The 21024-nt window shown below is 49.0% G+C and overlaps 1 protein-coding gene and 1 pseudogene across 1 annotated transcript; both read left to right on the forward strand.

Moving 5' to 3' along the window:
• Positions 1 to 142: 142 nt before the first annotated feature.
• LOC116278960 (kinesin-1 heavy chain pseudogene) lies at positions 143 to 3480 on the forward strand (annotated as a pseudogene).
• Positions 3481 to 14231: 10751 nt separating this feature from the next.
• On the forward strand, positions 14232 to 19928 carry NOBOX (NOBOX oogenesis homeobox). The gene is made up of 8 exons (XM_072965343.1): positions 14232 to 14271; positions 16068 to 16610; positions 17011 to 17117; positions 17441 to 17550; positions 17813 to 17898; positions 18119 to 18350; positions 18686 to 18990; positions 19630 to 19928. The coding sequence occupies exons 1-8, from the start codon at positions 14232 to 14234 to the stop codon at positions 19926 to 19928; spliced, it is 1722 nt and encodes a 573-aa protein (XP_072821444.1).
• Positions 19929 to 21024: the final 1096 nt, after the last annotated feature.

Below are 21024 nucleotides of genomic sequence, written 5' to 3' on the forward strand. Positions count from 1 at the left end.
TCTACTGCAAGTCAGGTACTGGGCTAGGCTGAGGGATGAAAATGTGAATAAGATGTGGAGGTTATTACCCTTAAGATGAGGAGGTCTCAGTCAGGTGGAGAAGTCTAACTAAGGATCTCCACAGAAGTGTCATGAGTACCTGATGGAGGTGTATCGTGAGTACTGCGGCAACCCAGAGGTAGCAACTAACACTGAGGTCCGGAAACATTTAAAGAGGAATTGATGACTGCACTGAGTCTCAGAGAACAAGCAGAATGTGGCCAGATGGGGGATACATAGTCTTCCTAGGTGGAGAGAAGAGCATGTGCGATGCACTGAGAATTAAGAAGTTTGGATACGATCAAGATTTAGCACATTTTTTGATTTACTAAAAGTGAGTGGGGGCTGGGGTCGAGGTTGTCATGAGGTCAGCTTCCAACTACAGAGTCTGAACTCCATCCTATAGGCAGCGGAGAGCTAACTGAAATGTATAAAGTAGCTTATGGGCACTTTGAGCCAATATGGAGTGACAGACACAACTGGATTTACCCTACTGTCATAAACAAGTCAAAACGATACAAAGTATATGAAACAATGACTTTCAGACGCTGGACAACAGCTGATGCAGGAGTCATTCCTGAGAAGAGAGAACACATGAGCTGAGCCTACATTCCCCCAGCATATCATCTGGGGGAAATGACTAGGTTGCAGAGCAGCGGTTGGCCCTTCTGACTTCAGGATATACAGTTGAGAATTCAGGGAGACTAAGGTGGTTGGAATTCACTGGATAAAGAGCTAGAAAGGAAGCTCTACATGGAAAGGAGAGAGCCACACCGAGAGGAGAAAACTGCAGAAGAGAGAGAGCGCCAGAGATCTGCAGGAGATTCCCCGCAAATCCCCAGCTGAGTACCGATCACTGCATGTGCATGGGGAAACTAGCCTAGGTGGGAAATGAACCAATGAAAAGAAAAGGTAAAACAGTCACTGGGGCTCACACAGTACTGGGGATTGTCTGTATTCCTATAAGCCGGGGTGGAAGAACCTTGCAATACCTGATGCATCGGGTAGAGTACTCAGAAGGGCCCTGCCTCGGTAGTGGGGAAAGTTAGCCTTAGACTGAAGGCTTCTCTGGTTCTATGTAACACAATTTCAGAGTGAGTCTTGAAGGGATTAAAGTGTTTCCAAATAACAGAACACAGAGCAAGGCTCAAGAATAAATTTATATGTGTGTGCATATATACACACATATACGCACACACACTCATACACACACATACACACAACCCTTGTTGTATATATAGGAGATACAGATTTAGACAGTTCTATCTATATACATACAATCTATACATACAAGGTAAAATTCACAATGTCTGACATTGAATACATTTCTAGATATGCAAAGAAGCAGGAAAACATGCCTCATAATTAGAACAAAGCATATTGAGAGAAACAGACCCAAAAATAATAGACAAGAAAATTCAAACAGTTATATATTTATATTCCATACATTCAAGAAGGTAAAGAAAAATATGTGCATGTTAAGGAACAACACGGAGGATATGAAACCCAAGTCAAATTTCTAGGGATGGAAAAAAAAGATCAGTGTTTTAGATGACAGTGTTTTAGATGAATGGAATTAACTGTAGACACTAAAGAAGAAAAGATTAGAAAATTTTAAGACATAGCAATAGAAACTCTCCAAAATGTCACATACAGAAGAAATAGCCTGTTAAAAAAAAAAAAAGCAGCATATAAGGCATCAGTGAACTGTAAGACAGCTTCTAAAGGCTAAGCATAATCTGTGTCCCCTAAGAAGGAAAGAGAAAAAAGGGGAGGCAGAAAAAATATTTGAAGAAATAATGGATGAAAAGTCTCCCAGTTTGATGGGCACTATGAATATACAAATCCAAGAAGCCACATGAACCCCAAGCACAAGACATATTAAAAAAAAAATACACTAAGGTACATGATAACAATCTGCTTAAAACCAGTCATCAAAAGAAATTCTTAAAATCAACAAAAAGCAAAAAAAAACAAAAAAAAGTCCCCCCGGGGTCCCCACCGCCCCACCCACCCCCGCTGAGGAGCCTCAGCCCCCGCGACCTCTGCGAGCCCGGCGCAGCCCGCGTCCTCCAAGCCTGAGCGGCAGGGAGTGGATCCTGGCCTCCCGCCCCGGGGCGAGGAAGGTGGTGGACCCAACCGAGTGCAACATCAAAGTGATGTGTCGCTTCAGACCTCTCAACGAGACCTAGGTGACCCGCGGCGACAAGTACACCGCCAAGTTTCAGGGAGAGGACATGGTGATGATCGCGTCCAAGTCTTATGCATTTGACCAGGTGTTCCAGTCAAACACATCTCAAGAGCAAGTGCATAATGACTGTGCAAAAAAGATCATTAAAGACGTACTTGAGGGATACAGTGGAACCATATCTGCGTATGGACAGACCTCCTCTGGGAAGACGCACGCAATGGAGGGTAAACTTCATGATCCAGAAGGCATGAGAATTATTCCAAGAATAGTGCAAGATATTTTTAATTATATTTACTCCATGGATGAAAATTTGGAATTTCATATTAAGGTTTCATATTTTGAAATTTATTTGGATAAGATAAGGGACCTACTAGATGTTTCGAAGACCAGTCTTTCAGTTTATGAAGATAAAAACCAAGTTGCAGATACACAGAGCATTTTGTATGTCGTCCAGATGAAGTTATGGGTATCACAGATGAAGGAAAGTCCAACAGACGTGTAGCAGTTACAAATATGAATAAACATAGCTCTAGGAGTCATAGTGTATTTCTTATTAATGTAAAACAAGAGAACACGGAAACGGAACAAAGACTGAGTGGAAAACTTTATCTGGTTGATTTAGCTGGTAGTGAAAAGGTTAATTAAACTGGAGCTGAAGGTGCTGTGCTAGGTGAAGCTAAGAACATCAACAAGTCACTTTCTGCTCTTGGAAATGTCATCTCTGCTTTGGCTGAGGGTAGTATGAATGCTCCATATCGAGACAGTAAAATGACAAGAATCCTTCAAGACTCCCTAGGAGGGAACTGTCGAACCACTGTCGTCATTTGCTGCTCCCTGTCATCATACAATGAGTCTGAAACAAAATCCACACTCCTGTTTGGTCAGAGGGCTAAAACAATTAAGAACACCGTGCGTGTCAATGTTGAGTTAACTGCAGAACAGTGGAAAAAGAAGTATGAAAGAGAAAAAGAAAAAAATTAGACCCTGCGAAACACCATTCAGTGGCTTGAAAATGAACTCAACCGATGGCGTAATGGAGAGACAGTGCCTGTTGATGAGCAGTTTGACAAAGAGAAAGCCAACCTGGAAGCTTTTGCAGTGGACAAGGATGTCACTATTACCAACGATAAACCAGCAGCCACGATCGGAGTCACTGGAAACTTCACTGATGCTGAAAGAAGAAAGCGTGAAGAAGAAATTGCTCAATTGCACAAACAACTGGATGACAGGGCAGCTGTCCGGTTCTCCCGGCACTGCTTGCTGAGGAGACTGTCTTCTCCATTGTGTATTCTTGCCTCCTTTGTCACAGAGTGACTGTAAGTGCATGGGTTTATTTCTGGACTTTCTATCCTGTTTCATTGATCTGTGTGTTTGGTTTTGTGCCAGTACCATACTGCTTTGAGCACTGTAGCTTTGCACAGCAAAGGATACCATCAACAAAATGAAAAGGCAACCTACAGAATGGGAGACAATATTGCAAATGATGCAACTGACAAAGGACTAATTTCCAGAACATACAAACAGCTCATACACCTTAATAGCAAGTAACCCAGTCAAAAATTGGGCTGAAGAACTAAATTGACATTTCTCCAAAGAAGATATCCAGGTGGTCAACAAGGACATGAAAAGATGCTCAACATCACTAATTGTTAGAGAAATGCAAATGAAAACTACAATGAGATATCACCTCACAGCAGTCGAAATGGCCATCATTAAAAAGTCTACAAATGATAAATGCTGGAGTGTGGAGAAAGGGAACCCTCCTTCACTGCTGGTGGGAATGTAAATTGGTGCAGCCACTATGGAGAACAGTATGGAGGTTCCTTAAAAAACTAAAAATAGACTTACTGTATGATCCTGCAATCCCACTCCTGGGCATATACCTGGAGAAAAATATAATTCAAAAAGATACATGCACCTCAGTGTTCACAGCAGCACTATTTACAACAGCCAAGACATGGAAACAGCCTAAATGTCCATCGACAAATGACTGGGTAAAGATGTGGTTTATTTATACAATGGAATACTTCTTAGCCATAAAAAAGAATAAAATAATGCCATTTGCAACAACATGGATTGGACCTGGAGATTGTCATTCAAAGTGAAGTAAGCCAGAAAGAGAAAGAAAAATGCCATATGATATTCCTTGTGTGTGGAATCTTGGGGGGAAAAAAAGGATACAAATGAACTTATCTACAAAACAGAAACAGACTCTCAGATATAAGAGAACAAACTTATGGTTACCAGTTGGTAAAGGGGGTGGGAAGGGATAAATTGGGAATTCAAAAATTGCACCTCTTGGGGAGAGATGGAAATGTTAGCTACCTTGATTGTGGTGGTGGTTTCACAGGTGTACACATCTATCAAAATTCATCAAATTGTACATCTGAAATATGTGTAGTTTACTGTACAGGAACCATACCACAATAAAGGTGTTTAAAAAAAAGGTAAAATGGTGACTATTCAGACATATAAATACGGAAATATTTATCACTAGATTTTTACCACAAGAAATGCTAAAGGACCATTGGCAGCAACATGGATGCTCCTAGAGAATGTCATTCTAAGTGAAGTAAGCCAGAAAGAGAAAGAAAAATACCACATGAGATCACTCATATGTGGAATCTAAAAAAAACCCAAAAAACCAAAAACAAAACAAACAAAGCATAAATACAAAACAGAAATAGACTCATAGACATAGAATACAGACTTGTGGTTGCCAAGGGGGTGGGGGGTGGGAAGAGATAGACTGGGATTTCAAAGTTGTAGAATAGATAAACAAGATTATTCTGTACAGCACAGGGAAATATACAAAAGATCTTATGGTAGCTCACAGAGAAAGGAATGTGACAATGAATATATATATGTTCATGTATAATTGAAAAATTGTGCTCTACACTGGAATTTGACACAACATTGTAAAATGATTATAAATCAATAAAAAATGTTAAAAAAAGAAATGCTAAAGGAATTCCTTTAACATGGAAAATGACACAAGATGGCAATCTGTTCTTTCCAAAGAAATAAACATTTATTAATGGTAAATATGTAAGCAAATATAAAATACTATTTTTCTTATTTTAAAAATATTTTTAAAGATATGGACTGTTGAAAGCAAAAATAATAACAATGCATTGTGGGTTTTGTATCATATGCAGAAGGGAAATGTAAAACAACAGTACAAGGAATGGGAGGGAAAACAGAAATACACTGTGGTTCTTACATTTTTGTGAAATGGTATGACGTCACCTGAAGGTAAATTGTGGTAAGTTAGACATGTGTGCCATCACCAAAAAGAAATATTATAAATCAGTATTATTTTAATAACTACAAATGAGATAAAAATGAATCATAAAAACACCCAATTACTCAAAAATAAGGCATAAAAGAGGAACCAAGAACAGATGTGATGAGTAGAAAGTTTACAAAAAAATAGCAAGAGGATAGATTGAAACCCACCCCATATCAAGCATCAAATGTAAATTACATTATATGTAAATGGCCTAAACACCCTAAACAGAAGGCAGAGATTGGCGTACTTGATAGAAAGCAAGATTCACCTATATGCTGTCTACAAGAAACCCACTTTAAATATAAAGTTGTTTGTGCCCATCTCTGAAGAGGGCACCAGCCCCAGCAGGCTGCAGCTTTCACTCTTGCTTCTCCTCTGAAAAGCCATGGCTTCTGGTGACTGTGGACTTTACAAAAGAGGCAGGCCATGTCTCACTGTTCTTTACAACAAGCACTAAAACACCACATTTTATCCCTGGCTTCTGGCTTCTTCAGTTCTCAAAATGGCCAACACCTTCAGGAAGCGTTCCAACTTAATGGCCTTATCAAATCCTGTTACGTGTTGGGCTATGAATTACCAGAAACTGCAATTTGTGCCATGAATCTGATAATCTTTTTTTCTCCCTCCCAACGGGAAAATCTCATGTCTTTAGTTCATTCATTCATTGGACAAAGAGTTAACATTTATAAGCCAGCCACTATCTGTTGTATGCATAGGTATGTACTGGTTAAACAAAGCAGTGTACCCATGGAGCTTAAAATACAGTAGACAGTCTGTAAACAAAAACATATGATCACATGTTGCCTTAAGAGTAGTAATACAATCAGTGGAGAGGGCATAGCTGAGTGGTAGAGCACATGCTTAGCGTGCCCAGGGTTCTGGGTTCAATCCCCTGTACCTCCATTTAAAAAGTACTAAGTAATTAAGTAAATAAAGGAACTTAATTACCTCCTACCCCCTAAAAAAGAAAAAAAGTGGAAAAAAAACCCGTAGAAAAATAGGTCATAAAAAAGTAGTACTAAAAACAGAAAGAAAATACTAGGAGGCAGGTATTAAGTAGATAGCGTGGCCAAAGGAAGCCTCACTGAGAAATAACGCGTAAACCGGGACCTGAGTAGGAACTGGCCAAAGAGCGGCCCAGAGCTTCCCGGCACAGGAACAGCGTATGTAGAGACCCTGGGACAGAGGAACTTGCGATGCCTGAAGGACAAGAACAGGCGCCTGAGATGAAGCAGGAGCAGTCAACTGGCGCCACGTCGCGTAAAGCAGTAACAGGGCGCTTCCATTTTCCTCCAAGCACAACGGAAAGTCAGTAAAGCGTATGAACAGAACAGCGACATGTGTGACAATTAAGGCTGTCTCGCTCTCCCTTGCACGTCTGTGGGGGCAGCACTAAAAGCAGGGACATGAATTGAGGAAGCTGTCAGTAAGGAACAGGCAGGAGAGGAGAGGGACCTGGATCAGAGTGGGGCCGATGGAGAGAAATGAGAGGACCTGAGATGCATTTTGGAGTCTGGACTGGCCGGAATGTTTTGGCAGTTTACATGCAAGCGGAGAGGGAGAGAGTGGAATTAAGCATGAGTCTAACAGAGTGGCTGACTCAAAGGGAGGACCGGAGGTGTTACAAGTTTCAGGGTAGAAATCAGAAGTTCAGTTTGAGACTCAGGTTAAGTTTGAAAAGTCTGAAAGCCATCACTCTTTGCCTTTGCTCGTGAGCCCAAATCATGTGGACCTTGGAGCAGTACCTCTAAGAGGTCAGCTCAGAAGTTAGATCTCCTGACCAAAGAAGATGGATCTCAGAATGTCTGGAACATCTCTGATCCCCAGTATGACTTTCCTCTTCTCTGCTGCTTTTTTCTCTCACCCCTTGGGACTGCTCCGAATGACACCTGACTGAACTCCAGGTGGCCCAGTCCAGGCCCACACTCCCTTGCATCTTATAACACACGCAGCAACCCAGTTACAAGACAGAGACAGTCAGACGCCTTTTGCAAGCTGAAGACTGGGTCTAGCAGCCCATCCGGTTCCGTTGCTCCCTTGTCTTTCCAACAAACTGCGAGTGTGACAGGTTTGGCAGGTCTAATCTCAGGTAATCAATCTAGCTTCTATCATTTCATCTCTCTGCCTCACTAAATGCACACCGAATATTTCACCATCCCCTCCTGCACACAAAGGAAGTTGCTGCTAGTGTCTCACCTACACAGGTGATCATGCCCTTGACTGAGTATCAAGCGAAAGGAGACATTTCAAGACAAAGGCAGGTCATCTTCAATTCCGAAGGCCTGAGACTGTCACTCTAATGTTAGGGGACCTGGAAGCTTGGTGCCGCCAAAACAAGAGGGGCCTGCTGACTATGATGTGACCTGCCTTTCACACTATTTACTGGAGCTGGAGGATACCTGGGTCACGGGAGACAAGAAAGGCTTCAAAGCCCGGGGGGGAGGTCCACGTCCTCAAAGCACTAGAAGAACAGTGAGGAGCACGCTCTGGCCACAAGAGCTCTCTTCCTGTACACTGAGGGCTCCTGGCAGAGAACTTTCTCCTGGGAGCCCCAACCCTACAGCCAAACACCAGAAAAGTCCGTCAAGCCACTGGCAGAGATACAGTCCGAGGATAGCGAAGGAGAAAAAAATCTTGTTCAGGGAATCTTCCAACGCAGTAGAGCTGCCCTGCTGGCCTGTCAAGCTTTGGATCTCAGAATTCCAGGTCCCTCCCTTGTGGAAACACTGTAACTGTGTACTTGCCAGCCTATCTCTGGGCAATGAACAACTTTGTGGTTCTTCATGGGTTTGGGACTGGAAAAAAAAAAAAACACAAACAACATAGGCCAGATCAATTACCAACTGGAAGAGATTGTTTTTTAAAGTCTGTTAAAAGCTAAAAAAAAAAGAATTAGAAGCTTTATTTCAAATTTCCTTTTAAATTAAGAAAATGTAGGGCTTCAGATTGAAAATTTTTGCCAACAGGTGGAGAATAAATTACACTGTGGCCACACAATAAATTCTGAAGATTGTAATAATAATGGACTGTGCTTCTCACAGTACACTGGGGGCGAGGGGAGAAATGCTCAAAATTATATACAGAGAATCATCACAATCATGTAGAACATGTACAGACACAGTAATGGCAAAACCCTGTAAGGATGTGCACCAAACTCTCAATACCCGACAACGTTCGACGGAAAATTCTGTTTGTTTCTAATCATTCTGTATTTACCAAGATTTTCCTGGTAAGTTTGCATTCCTATTATAACAGAGACATAGTTATTTTACTTTTGAAACAAAGTAGATACAAATTTCTCTACTTGCCTCTCTGAGCCCCTTTTAAAGAAACAGATACAACTCACATCTAGAAGTTTTAAAACTACGGTCAACAAAAAGTTAGGGGTGCTGCTCTACACAAAATACCATTTCTGTGAACTAAAGTTACTGAGTCCAAGAGAACCGAACATGTGGTCAGAACACTGGGATTAATATATACACATGCACATATGTTTACTTTTTATGTTGAGATAATTGTAGGTTCATATGAAGTGTTAAAAAATAATACAGAGAGATCCCATATACCCTTCCCCCGATAGTAACATCTTGCATAATTCCTGTATAATATCACACCAGGAAATTGACATTGGTACAATCCACACACCTTACTCAGATTTCACCAGTTTTACACACACTCATTTGTGCGTGTACATGTGTATATACAGTTGACCCTTGAAGAACGTGGAGGTTAGGGGTGCCAACCCTCTGCACAGTCGAAAATCCATGCATAACTTACAGTCGTCCTCTGCACCTGTGATCCTTCCCTATCTGAGGTCCCGTATCTGCGGATTCGACCAACGATGGATCGTGTAGTGCTATAGTATTTATTACTGTAAAACATCCACGTAATAGTGGACTCGTGCAGTTCAAACCCCTGTTGTCTAAGGGTTAACTCCGTTTAGTTCTATGCAACTTTATGTCATGTGCAGACGCTTGTGATCAACCCTACAGTCAAGATTCAACTCAGTCCCATCATTGTTTCTCCTCTGTCTAGTCACAGCCACGGCCACTTCCCTCCCTCCCTCCCTCTCCTGCTCTCATTCCTAGCAATGGTGATCCGCTGTTGGTCAACGAACAATTATCCATCCCCATGTGCCAACCACTATGCCAGGCACTGGAGGATCTTGATTCAAATATGAATGACAAAAACAGGAAAGCCTCGTGGTTAGCAGTATGGGCGGGGACCAGACTAACTGGGTTCAGAGCTCGGGTGTGCCACTTACCAGCCCTGTGACCCTCGGCAAAGCACTTAAGCTCTCTACGTCACGATGTCTTCTTCAATAAAATGTGGCTAATAATAGACCCTTCCAGGGTTGCTATGAGAATTCAATGAGCTGATGTTAATCAAGCAAGTAGAAAGTGCCTGGCACCAACTGATGCACGGTAACATGTAAGAACTCACCATCCAGTGGGGAACACATGAAGTTTCTCATCAGGTCAGCCTACGTTAAGCGACATAAACCCAGCACAGTGGGAGGACACTGGAAGGAGCAGCTCGTTCTGGCTGCGGAAAGCTCCAACAGGCTTCCCAGGAACGGGAATATGTGGGCTGGGCTTTGAAGTATGAATAAGACTTAGACAGAAATCACAGGGACAGGACGATGCTTCGTGCCTACAAAACAATGTGATGTGTGGCCCTGAGGCAGGAGAAGGCAAGGGCCATTCTGAGGGAGCACTACGAGGAGGTCAGAACAAGAGGAGACTGTCAGCAGATGCGAGGGGCTGGGGTGGGGGTGGAGGAAGAGGAGGAGAAGCAGCCACAGATGAAGTCTGCGGGAAGGTGGGGCCAGGTTTTGAGCAGGTCTGGAAAGCTGTGCTAGAATTCGCACTACAGCTGTGCCCCCTGGAGAAGCCCAGAATGGAGCAGAAAGAAGGAAGACCGCTTCCGAAACAGAGGTGCATCGGGACGGGGCTGGAGTCGAAGGGAGAGTACTTTGTAAATTACGAAGCACGAGCAATGGGGATTCGTCATGCCTGCAGCTGACTCGAAACTAGTGGCAGCAGCTGTGTGGCTTAAACACTGTCGCTATTCTTGTGAGACACATAATGTCTTAAGAGTCTGGGGCACAGGGATTGGAAGTCATCAGGCTCTCCAAGGCCAGAACCTGTTTTCCCCTTACCAGGGCAGTTTCTACTTAAACCAGGTGTTCCCAATGCCCTTCACCGGCAACCTCCGACTAGCCTTTCCCGGAGTTTCCACAGGAAGACGCTGCACAGAGACTCTGGCAGTTCCCAGTGTATCTCTGGGTCATTGGCACCATCAGCTCTATGATTCTGAGCCCCCAGCGTTTATCTGCTCATCCAGCCAGCCTCCTTCAGGCTCAGGACGTCGTGGTCTCTGGTCCTGCCAGGGGCTCTGGTTTCTCTTGGCCCCAACCCCACCGGTGCTTCTCACCCGGGGCCATGACTTCCCTTGATCTCCCTCCCCAGGCCCTACTCAGATTCCTGCCTCTCACAATTGTACTCTTGCCTTCTGGTCCCAGGACTCCCAAGGACCTGTTGCCCCCAACACACAGGTGTGGCATGGAGGACAAGAATGAATTACCTCTATTTCTGCTTTGAAAGTTTTTCTCACTCAATCTCACCTTCTTTTGGTTATTTTTCTCTTCATAGAGACAGAGGGAGGAAGGCTTCTTTCATTTGCTTAAACTAATTGTATCATTAACTCTACATGGACTAAAAAAAAGATTAATTCTATTCTCTAGTAGCTTCAGACCTGTTACTTCTTGCTGTCATTCTCCAATCTATGCAAAGAAAAAGATGTTGGAATAAATGACTCTTGCCAAGAGGATGGAGGCGGTGGTTTATAGTTTGGCCCTGAAAACTAAGGAAGCCCTTCCAACACCTCCCCCTCAAAAAAACACCTTCCCGCTAAACGAGACTGAGTTATAGAACGTGCCTGAGGATCACGCAGGTGACGTGCAACAAAACAAGACTCAGAAGTAAGTATCTCCAAGAACCCCTAAGACAATTCCTTTTCGTCTTCCCGACCTTCTTGCCTGGATGTTGACCCATGAAAAAACAGGACTCTTAACAGCGCACATCATGAACACAACCCCCTCCCAACCAAACGCGTCAAGACGCTCTCCTGGGCCTTCTTAGACCAAATTCACTTGCAGCCGTTAAATCAAATTTTCGTATAAACAAACAAACACACAAAAACGATATCATGAAAAGCCACAAAACCACCAGGCAAGAATATCAAACTTGAGGAAGGGAGGGAGGGAGGGAGGGAAGGGGCAAGAGAGGGCGAAAGGAAGAAAGAAAACTTCGATTTCCCTCGTGTCATGCCCCAGCCCAACAAATTCAGTGATTTCTGTGGTTAGAAAATGCCAACACCTTCAGTTCCTGGAGTCTCACAGCAAACCCTTTTCTACAATTAGACTCTGTCTCTTTCCAAGTTTTATGTAAGGGTGGTGGCCAGTCTACAGGTGACTGAAGTCCCTGCTCTTCTGCCCTTCACCCAGGCAGGGGGCACCCAGACCGTGAGAGGAAATACAACATAAATGATGGCAGGGAAGGGTGATTTAGTCTTCATTTAATGAGATAGGATCACCTATTAAGAAATTAATAGTGCCCTGCTTCTCACTGCAGCGGACGCCTCAGCTAAGGACAAAAGGTCATTTCCTTCCCCCACTCCCGGCCCCAGGATGGTTTTAGTTGACTGTTTTTGAAGATCTAAGGGTATCTCAGACTCCTACGTGAATAAAAATCACCTGAGGGGCTTGTTACAATTTGTAGGTGGCTCCCTGGACCTACCAATTAAAATTTCTGGGGATGCGGCCTGGAAGCCATGTTTTAAACAAATTCGCTAAGAAATTCTGATCCAGGGGGTTTAAGAAACTCTTTGAAAAACACTAGCTCAAAGAAGACGATAAAACTAGAATACCTGGGTGTCGGAAGCTGGCGAGCCGAGACTTCAGAGGAAAAAGACCCCTCTCCCAGTTAGAGAGCGTGGTTTTTATGACACGGGCAAGCAGGGGCCACCATGGGGTTTAAGCAGGGCTGTGACCTGCTAAACTTGCCTCTCCTTTAACCCTCAGCTCTCAGCTTATCACTGCTTCCAAGAAGGCCTTTCCCGCCCCCACCCCCAGCAGAGGTACCCGCTCCTCTGTGCATTCTAACTCGCCACTGGCCTCATGACGGGACACTGTCCACTGCCTTCTGTCATTGTTCTAATCCCCTCCCTGCCAGTAAGCTTCTGCAAGCAAGGAAGTGACCTGTGCACAGTGCCTGCCAGACAGTCGGTGTCCTATAGCTGTTTAATCAAGCAGACCATTGCATTCCATTTACAACCATGTGGTGCTGATTTTTCACACACAAATCGATTTCAGTGCCCCCCCCACCATTCCTTGCTCACATGGCCTAGAAAACTTCACCTCTAGCTAATACTGGGCCGTATTTCTAAACCCCTCATTTATCGGGCAACATTGGTTTCATAGGAATCAAAATGAAACATCAGATGCCTGGAATTCTGATGACCTTGTCAAACGGAGTTAATTCATTTACATTTTTAGGTTTCAGAAAGAACTAAAGCTCTTACAACTTCCCGAGTTCACAGGTGTAGACCACGCCCCTCAAAGGAATTTAAAGCACAGGAAAATGTACCAACAGGTAATTACAGCATGAAAGCATCTGATGTCCAGAGTCTTCTAAATCCTAAAAGCAAAACACCTGGATTATGTTCTGGCCCTCACCCTCCCCCACCTCCAGCGCCAAGCACCTGTTTCAATCTGGCCAGCACCTTCCACTTAAGGGCAGATGGAGGGAAGAGGCCAGAAGAATTTTAAATTCTGAAGTTATTTTATAAAGAAGGCAAGAAATATCCTGTGAACTCGGAGTCATAATGATGACGCGCGTGAGATCTCCCTGGGACTCCCCTTCACTCTTAGGGAGTAAAAGTGATGTCAAGTGGGTGGAAACACAGCGACAAAACTTGGACTAGCTAGAGCTTTGTTCCAACTTACCTGTGGCCTCCGGTGCTCGTGCAACTGGGTCTCGACCAAGAAGTCTGCGCCGTCGGCTTCACCCTCTAGCCGGGGTTCTTCCAGGTTGCTTTCATCACCCAAAGACAGCACTGTGCTCTAAGGACCTTCCATCAGGTCCTGGGGGCTCATGCATCCTGAGGCTTGGAGAAACCTCAGTGAGCAGCTGGGAAACCTTGGTGACGGTTTGGGGCTCCCTGGATAAGCCGCTCCCGAAGTTGCCTTCCACAGTTCCCACTCAAGGACTCCGGGTCTCCAAGGCCAAAGCCGTCACCAAGTCCATTTGCAAGTCCAGTCAGGGTGTTGGTGGGCCCTGGATTGACCCTAGCTCTGGAGGGCGAGCCTCCGCGACCCGCAACGCCAAGGGCCGGCTCCCGCCCGCGCTCCGCGTGCAGCTTCCACGCGCGCGGGGAGGGGCTGAGCGCGCACCTGCCCCCGCTCGGGAGCGGGGGAGGGCGCGGGGGCGGGAAGAGGCGTGGCCTCCAGGCCTCCCCGCCCCCCAGCTGCCCCGCGCACCGCCCTCCCGGGTGGGCCTCGCCCAGCAGGCTGCAGGCAGCGGCCGGCCGGCGGGCTCCGGGCGCGGGCTCCCGGGTCGCGTGCGGCTCTGCACACCTGCCCGCCCGCGAGGCTTCATTAGGCGGCGCCTGGGCGGCCCCGCGGCCGCGTGCGCGTGAGTCCAGGCCATGGAGCCCAGCACCCCGGAGCCTCGCCGGGAGCCGCGGGGTGAGTGCGCATGGGGGGCCTGGAGGGCTGGGACCCACGGCTCAAGCAGGCCGAGGGGCTGGGTGGGGCTGGGGTGGGGCGGCTGAAGAGGGGCCAGGGAGCCCACTACGCCGCGCCCTCCATCCTTGGGGTTCCGATCTCTCTGCACGCAGAGAAGGAAAGCAGCCCTAGGCTTCTGCTCTAGGTCCCCACACCCATCACCTTTCTTACCCGGGTCTATCACTCTGATACGTCACATTTATGGAGCACCTACTGCGTACCAGGTTTGCTAGGCTACAGGCTCTCCTAAAATGCTGAAGAACAGTCTGGCCCTCCTTCCCAGTTACCTGCCGGCCTTGCGGCTTCACGCCTGCGGCGGAGGCCTGCTCGCCCTCTTCAGCGGCTTCTACGCTGGGGAACAGTCTGACAAAGCACCGTGGCTCATGGCCTACGTCTTTCTTGACACACTGGTAGAAAGTCATTCCTTAAAGACGTTATAGCTCATGCAGTTTTCGTTAAAAAAACAAAACCAAACAAACAAAAAACACTCGCTCTTAGTCATTCGTTAGCATCCATTAAAAAAATACTCCAACTTAGAAATGATAAAGCAGCTCCTTGAGCTGAGAGGGTCCTGGAGGCTATGAGTAAGTCGGGAGGTGACTGGGGGAGGGGTTGTGACCCTGGGAAGCACTCCATCTAGGGACCAAGGGCAACTGCTATGTGATTTTGGGCAAATCGCAAAACTTTTTTTAATTGAAGTATAGTTGATTTACAATGTACGGCAAAGTAATTCAGTTGTATATGTGTATATATATATACACATACACATATATACTTTTTCAGATTCTTTTCCATTATAGGTTATTACAAGGTACTGAATATAGTTCCCTGTGCTGTACAGTAGGACTTTGTTGCTTGTTTCAAATTTCTCACGTTTCTAATCCATATGTCTTCATCTGTTAGAATGAGATATTAATACTGCTCCCTGGACCGATCTACGAAAGGTGCTTAGCACAATGCCTGGGACGTAGTAACCTCCTAATGAATCAGTCAGGGCTCAGAGGACACACAAGCTTGGAGGATGAGTGACAGGAAATCTCAGTGCCAGCCGGGTCACTCTTCCTTACCTGTAAAAGGAGGGTGGGCCTGGCTTGAGGCCCCTGAGTGAGGCTCTGCTTGGCAGGGAGGAGGACGGGGGTGTGGACGAGGGTGAGGAGGGTGGGCAGGGATGGAGTGAGTTCTGTGGGAGGTGAGGCTGTATGTTTCTATTAGCCTCTTTGATGTCCTTGCCTGGACTCCCGGAGACCACCCAGTCCCGCTGTGTCCTTGCTCTAAGCACTGACACCTGTGTGTGCAGCAGGGACAAGATCCAGTCTGAAAAGAAGCAGTCTCAGTCAGTCTCTCTCTCTTTTCCCAGTCCACCCCCAGCCCCAGTCTTTGTCCCCTAGAAACACCTGAATAGACTCCGGTCCCTCAAACTCACATCCCAGGTGTCTGGGGAGAAACTGGGAACTCATAAGGGGTACGTCCCCCCCACATTAGGACTGCTTCCCCACTGTCTGGGTGTGTGAGCTCAGGCCCCCTCATGGTTGCAGATATTCTCCTGCACTTTTCAAAGTTGCAGGATGATCTCATGTGATCCTCATAGTAGCCAAGTTAGGAAGGTATGCCTGGAATTATTACCCCATTCAACAAGTGGACAAATTAAGGCTTTAGGTCAAACAGGAAACCAGGTGCCCAGCGGGAGGCAGCACGTCCTGGTAGACCAGGCTCTTCCTTTTCTGGTGCTGAGGTCAGTGGGTGCCGGCTCTCCACAGGCCAGGAAGGTGGAGGCCAGTCCCCGGCAGCCAGGCTGGAGGAGGAGGGGGAGGAACCACTGCAGAGCTCAGCCCCCCACACTCAGGATGTGTCCCTCCTGCACGCTGTCTCCGGGGAGAAGCCACCATCGGACATCCCTGGAGAAGCAGGTGGGGCTGATGCTGGGAGAGAGCGCCAGCCCCCGGGCCCGGGGACTCCCCACAGAGGCAGGACTCTGGCTCCACTAAGACCCCAGCCTCAGGGGCCAGGGTGTCCCCTCCCAGTGAGAGAGGGGAAGGCAGGGAGGAGGCCCTCCTCTCCAGCTCCAGGTAAGCAGAAAAAGCCCAGCACTGGGGGCCTGGCCTCTGCATCGTCTCCCAGTGTCACCAACTCAGCAAGGACCACGTACAACCCCGTGCCTTGTGGGTCCGGCCGGGGGTCCTGCCACCTGGCCAACCTCCTCAGCACGTTAGCCCAGAACAACCAAATAGCAGACCCAAAGAAGAAGTCTCCAGAAGTGACCTGCCAAGGCCGGAAAAAGACTCGAACCCTCTACCGCTCAGGTAAGTCCCTGAAGGTGAGACGGGACCCCCGGGGTCTGGGCAAGGTGGGCTCACCAGACAGTGCAGCCCCAGGAGACTGAAGGGTGGTTAGCTGGCACACCACCTTGGCTAGATGCTCTCTTAACCTGTGGGGCCATGACTTCTGACCGTCAGAGGGGGAGGCTGGCTTCCCTCGTCAGAAAGAGACACTGGGCCCACGTTAGAAGGGGTAGAAAAGTAAAACACGACACAGTCCCCTGCCACAAAGCCCAAGAGAGAAGAGGCCCCCGCCCAGCGGGGAACTTGGTTGCAAGGCTCTGGGAAGGCCATGGGTTGGGGACAGTGGTCCCATCCAGAAGGCTCTCTCCTCTGCTGTCCGCTCCCTGGTGTTCGTCTTCATGGGAGTGTTTTCTTCCTCCAGACCAGCTGGAGGAGCTGGAAAGGCTCTTCCAAGAAGACCACTATCCGGACAGCGATAAGCGGCGGGAGATCGCCCAGACGGTGGGGGTCACGCCCCAGCGCATCATGGTAAAGGGGGCTGGCCGGCTGCTGTCGGTGGGGAGGGGAGCGCAGGGCTGGGACTCCGGGGGAGCGGAGCAAGCTCTCAGCCCCTCCCGAGTCGGGGCTGAGGTCGGGCCTGAGACGAGCCTGAGGAAAGTGCCTCAGAAGCCATCTAGATGAACCTTTTCAGGAAGAAACCTAACCTGACAGAGGGGCAGCGAGGCAGGGTGGTGCAGTGAGGCAGGGTGGTGCAGTGACCTCCTACCGTCCTGGAGCCATCGCGGGGCAGCCAGATGGAGCCTCAGGCTCTCCTCCATTTCTCAAGCCCTGCAGGTGTGTCTCCCCTCCAGGTGTGGTTCCAGAACCGCAGGGCAAAGTGGCGGAAAGTGGAGAAGATGAATGAGGAGACCAAGGACACCCCTGCAGGCCCTGCCCCCACCCCCGCCAGCCACCAGTGTGGGTAAGAATTTCTGCTCTTCCTGGCCCCTCCTCGTGGGTAGGAAGTGGGGTCTAAGCTGGGATCCTGGGGTCTAGGAGGAGAAAGTGTTGGAAGGCTGGGCCTGGGGAGCTGCTGGATACTGTTCAGAGGGGTTTGGGCTCGGTGGGGTTGGGAAGTGGCCAGGGCCTTGTAGGGTGGCCACGCTTGGCCCTTTTCCAGTCCGACGCGCCAGTCTGAATCCAGGGACCACTCGAGCTACAGTCACCATTCTGTCTGCCTCCAGTTCTGCAGCTGAGCTGGCCCCTGCTGTGCGCGCGGACCCAGAGCCTGGAACCTTCCCTCAGGAGCCCCCTCTGGATCCCCTTCCAGGTGAGCTGACCACCTTCCAAGGGTTGTCTGGGGCAATGGCAGCGCGGAAGTCAGCAGGGACAAAGGGTTCTTTCTTGATGGACACGGGAGCGGCCAGAGCTCTCCACTGTTTTGGTCCAGTGGGGGGACCTGGGCATTCTGGACTTCTCCCACCTGGCACTGCCAAGCATGCACCCCCATTTTCTTACTCTTACGACCTCTCTTTGACTTCTGTTCCCAGAGCCCCCCACAGTGCTGACATCTGACCAGACACGGACCCCAGCCCAACAGAGTGAGGGTGCTCAGAGGGTGGCGGTGACCCCACCACTCTTCAGCCCCCCACCTGTACGAAGGGCCAACCTTCCTTTTCCCCTTGGCCCCGTCCAAACCCCTGAGCTGATGCCTCTGCTGCTGGACACTCCAGGCAGTGACGGCAGCCACAAGGATGACCCCTGTGGGTCGTGGGGGACAAGGTATGCGACCTGAGGCAGATGGTGGCTTGAGTTATCTCGGGAGATATACAGAAGGAGGAAAGATAGATGGAACTTGGGAAGGGAGAGGGTGAGCTGGGAGGAGCAAGGGGGGGTAAACGTAATGAGGGTTAAAAGTGTAAGTGGATCAGGGGTGGGAAAGATGTAGGCTGTCACAGCAGCAGAGCAGGAAGGAGGGTGAGAAGCTCAGAGCAGGAAGAGGAAGAAGAGGCAGAATGTCTAGGGTGACAGATGCGGAGGGGAGGGGAGGGGACGCCTGCCACGTGCTAGAGACGAGGCTACCACCCGAGCCTCATGAAGTCCTCTTTCCCCCACAGCATCACACCACCCACTGCCTGCTCATTCTTGGAGGAGCTGGAACCCCAGGATTACCAACAAAGCAATCAGCCGGGACCGTTCCTGTTCTCCCAGGCCCCACCGCCCCCGCTTTTCCAGCAGCCCCAGCCCCAGTTTCCGTACCTGCCTCCCTTCCCCTTCCACACGCCCAGCTCACTGGCGCCTCCGCTGCCAGAAGACTCTCTCTTTGCGTGGTCCTATGGCCCCATCGGGGGCCCATGCCAGGGCGGCTTCCCGGGCCCTCCATCCGGGCAGACGCTGCTGCAGCCACCCTCTGGGAGCATGGGTGAGTTGGGGCGCTTTGAGGTCAAGGAAAGTGAAATGGGAGAGACAGCCTCCCTCAGGAGCTGGAGGGAAGGCCGGGCCAGATGGGGGCTGAGCGAATCACTGCCCCTCGTCTGCTGTGGTTCTCAAGCTTCTTGAAGGCGGCAGAGCAGAGTGAGTCAGCTAGAGCACTCTGGAGTGAGGGAAGCAGAGGTGGGAGGCCCACTCAGCAGTCACGCGCTCCCCTGAGTGTCCCAGACTCTGAAGTGGGGATAACACTCCCAGGCCTTAGGGGGCTGGCGAGGGTCAGGGAGGGGAGGGCTGCCAGCCTTGGCACAGAGTAGATGGCGTCTGACGGGCCACTGGACCTCTGAAGTCCTGGAAGCGACCATCTTTTGAAGACCCAGTTCCTGTAGAAGGGGGAATAAGATGAGGGTTCCCAGTCTCCTCCAGCCTGTGTGAGAGGGCACTCGGCCCCACCCACGGTCCACTTTGTGTCACTGTCACCGAACTCGGGAGTGTGGCCTGGTCCTGAGGGGAGCCTCATTCTCGGGTCCCACCCTGTGTTTCTGTGGAGCAGGGAGGGGCTCTGACACGGGGCGTGCTGGAACGTGGTGGCTTCCCTTCATCCCACTTAATCTTTGTTGTGCTGACTCCCCAGGTGCAGTCCCCTGGAATGACCCCTGCGTGCCAGACCTGCCCTTCCTGGGTCCCTTCTGCCCGCAAGCTCTGGGCGCCCACCTGGCAGGTGATGGCTACTTCCCGGATCTGTTGACGGCCCCCTATGGCCCGGCTTTAGGCTGCCAGCCTTCCCCCGGCCTTGCCCGGGTGCCTGAAGGGGCCAGGCCGGGGCCCGGGCCCCCACTCAGCAAGGGCCGGGAGGGGCTGCCGGCCGCCTCTGTGGAGCTGCCCTCAGCCCCTGAAGGCCAGGAGGATGACGAGGACAGCCCCAGCCCCTAGCCGTGGGCCCAGGAGGGAGAGGCCACCCTGCCAGAGGGGCTGGGGCGCCACCGACGCCGAGGAGATGGCGGCTAAGTGTCAGGAAAGACTGGACTCTACTGAGAGGGCGAAGTCGGACATTTCCCCCCTTTGTGGGCTCATTTTTCTGGACACGGATTTGAGAAAGAAGAGGGCTGGCCCTGCCCCTTGCCCACACCTCTAGGCTGTGGTCCTGAAGAAAGAGGAGGGCCCGTGTGACCTCTGGATATTATATCAGTTTGTGTTGTTTCTTTTCCTTGCTACACAGATGAGCCAGCATGTCCACTGTCAGCAGTAAATTAGTCTGTTCTCGGGTTTCTCTCCGTAACTGTGTCTCCCCACTCACCCAGCTAAGCGAAGTGCTCCACGTCCTTCACTGCCTCCCTCGCAGCTGACCAGCTGCGGCTCTGGTCCTGGGCGTCCTGGGCCTCCTTCCTGGGCCCACCTCTCCTGCTGGAGAAGGAGTTACTATCTTGGGCCTTGTCTTCAGTCCTGCCGTGAAACCATGTTCTCGTCCCAAACCCAGAACCGAACCCGAGCGCCGGCCCTTCTCTGGAACTGGGGCCCCGCAGGGAGAGGATTATGAGAAGCCCAAGGCTGTTTCAGGTCACGTCTCTAGGGTTGTGAACCATGATTTCTTTTCCCAGAGCTCTTTTTTTGGGGGGTGGGTTAGGAATGAGAAGTGGGAGCATCAAGAACAGGATGCTTATTTCTATGTAGATAGATAGGTAGGTAGGCATCTGTATATATAGAGACATCTAAAGGTATAAAGCACTCACATTTGATGGCCCTGCCGTGTCGAAACAGCTAGAATCTGAGAACCGCTTATCCAAACCACCGTGCATTTGAGGGGTATATAGGGGGGCGGTGCCAGTCTGGACCTCCAAGTGCTATGATTATTGAAAAATACACATTTTCCCCCCAAAATGTGTACTATAAGCAATTATTATATTCATCACAGTAGTTCTGGAGTCATGGCCTGTAAGAACTGAAAAGGAAAAATATTTGAAAATGGAGAAGAAACTTCTCAGCTACACAACACACACGTCCGTGTATCTGTGTAGGATTTTAAAGACCA

The sequence above is a fragment of the Vicugna pacos genome, chromosome 7 (genome assembly GCF_048564905.1).
Source record: "Vicugna pacos chromosome 7, VicPac4, whole genome shotgun sequence".
Lineage (NCBI taxonomy): Eukaryota > Metazoa > Chordata > Mammalia > Artiodactyla > Camelidae > Vicugna > Vicugna pacos.

What these genes read in the sequence shown, in the direction of transcription:
- NOBOX (XM_072965343.1), top strand. Translation starts at nt 14,232, where the DNA reads ATGGAGCCCAGCACCCCGGAGCCTCGCCGGGAGCCGCGGG. An exon ending in CCCTCTGGATCCCCTTCCAG is followed by an intron (nt 17,899 to 18,118) that starts GTGAGCTGACCA and finishes TTCTGTTCCCAG; the next exon opens with AGCCCCCCACAGTGCTGACA. An exon ending in GCCACCCTCTGGGAGCATGG is followed by an intron (nt 18,991 to 19,629) that starts GTGAGTTGGGGC and finishes CTGACTCCCCAG; the next exon opens with GTGCAGTCCCCTGGAATGAC.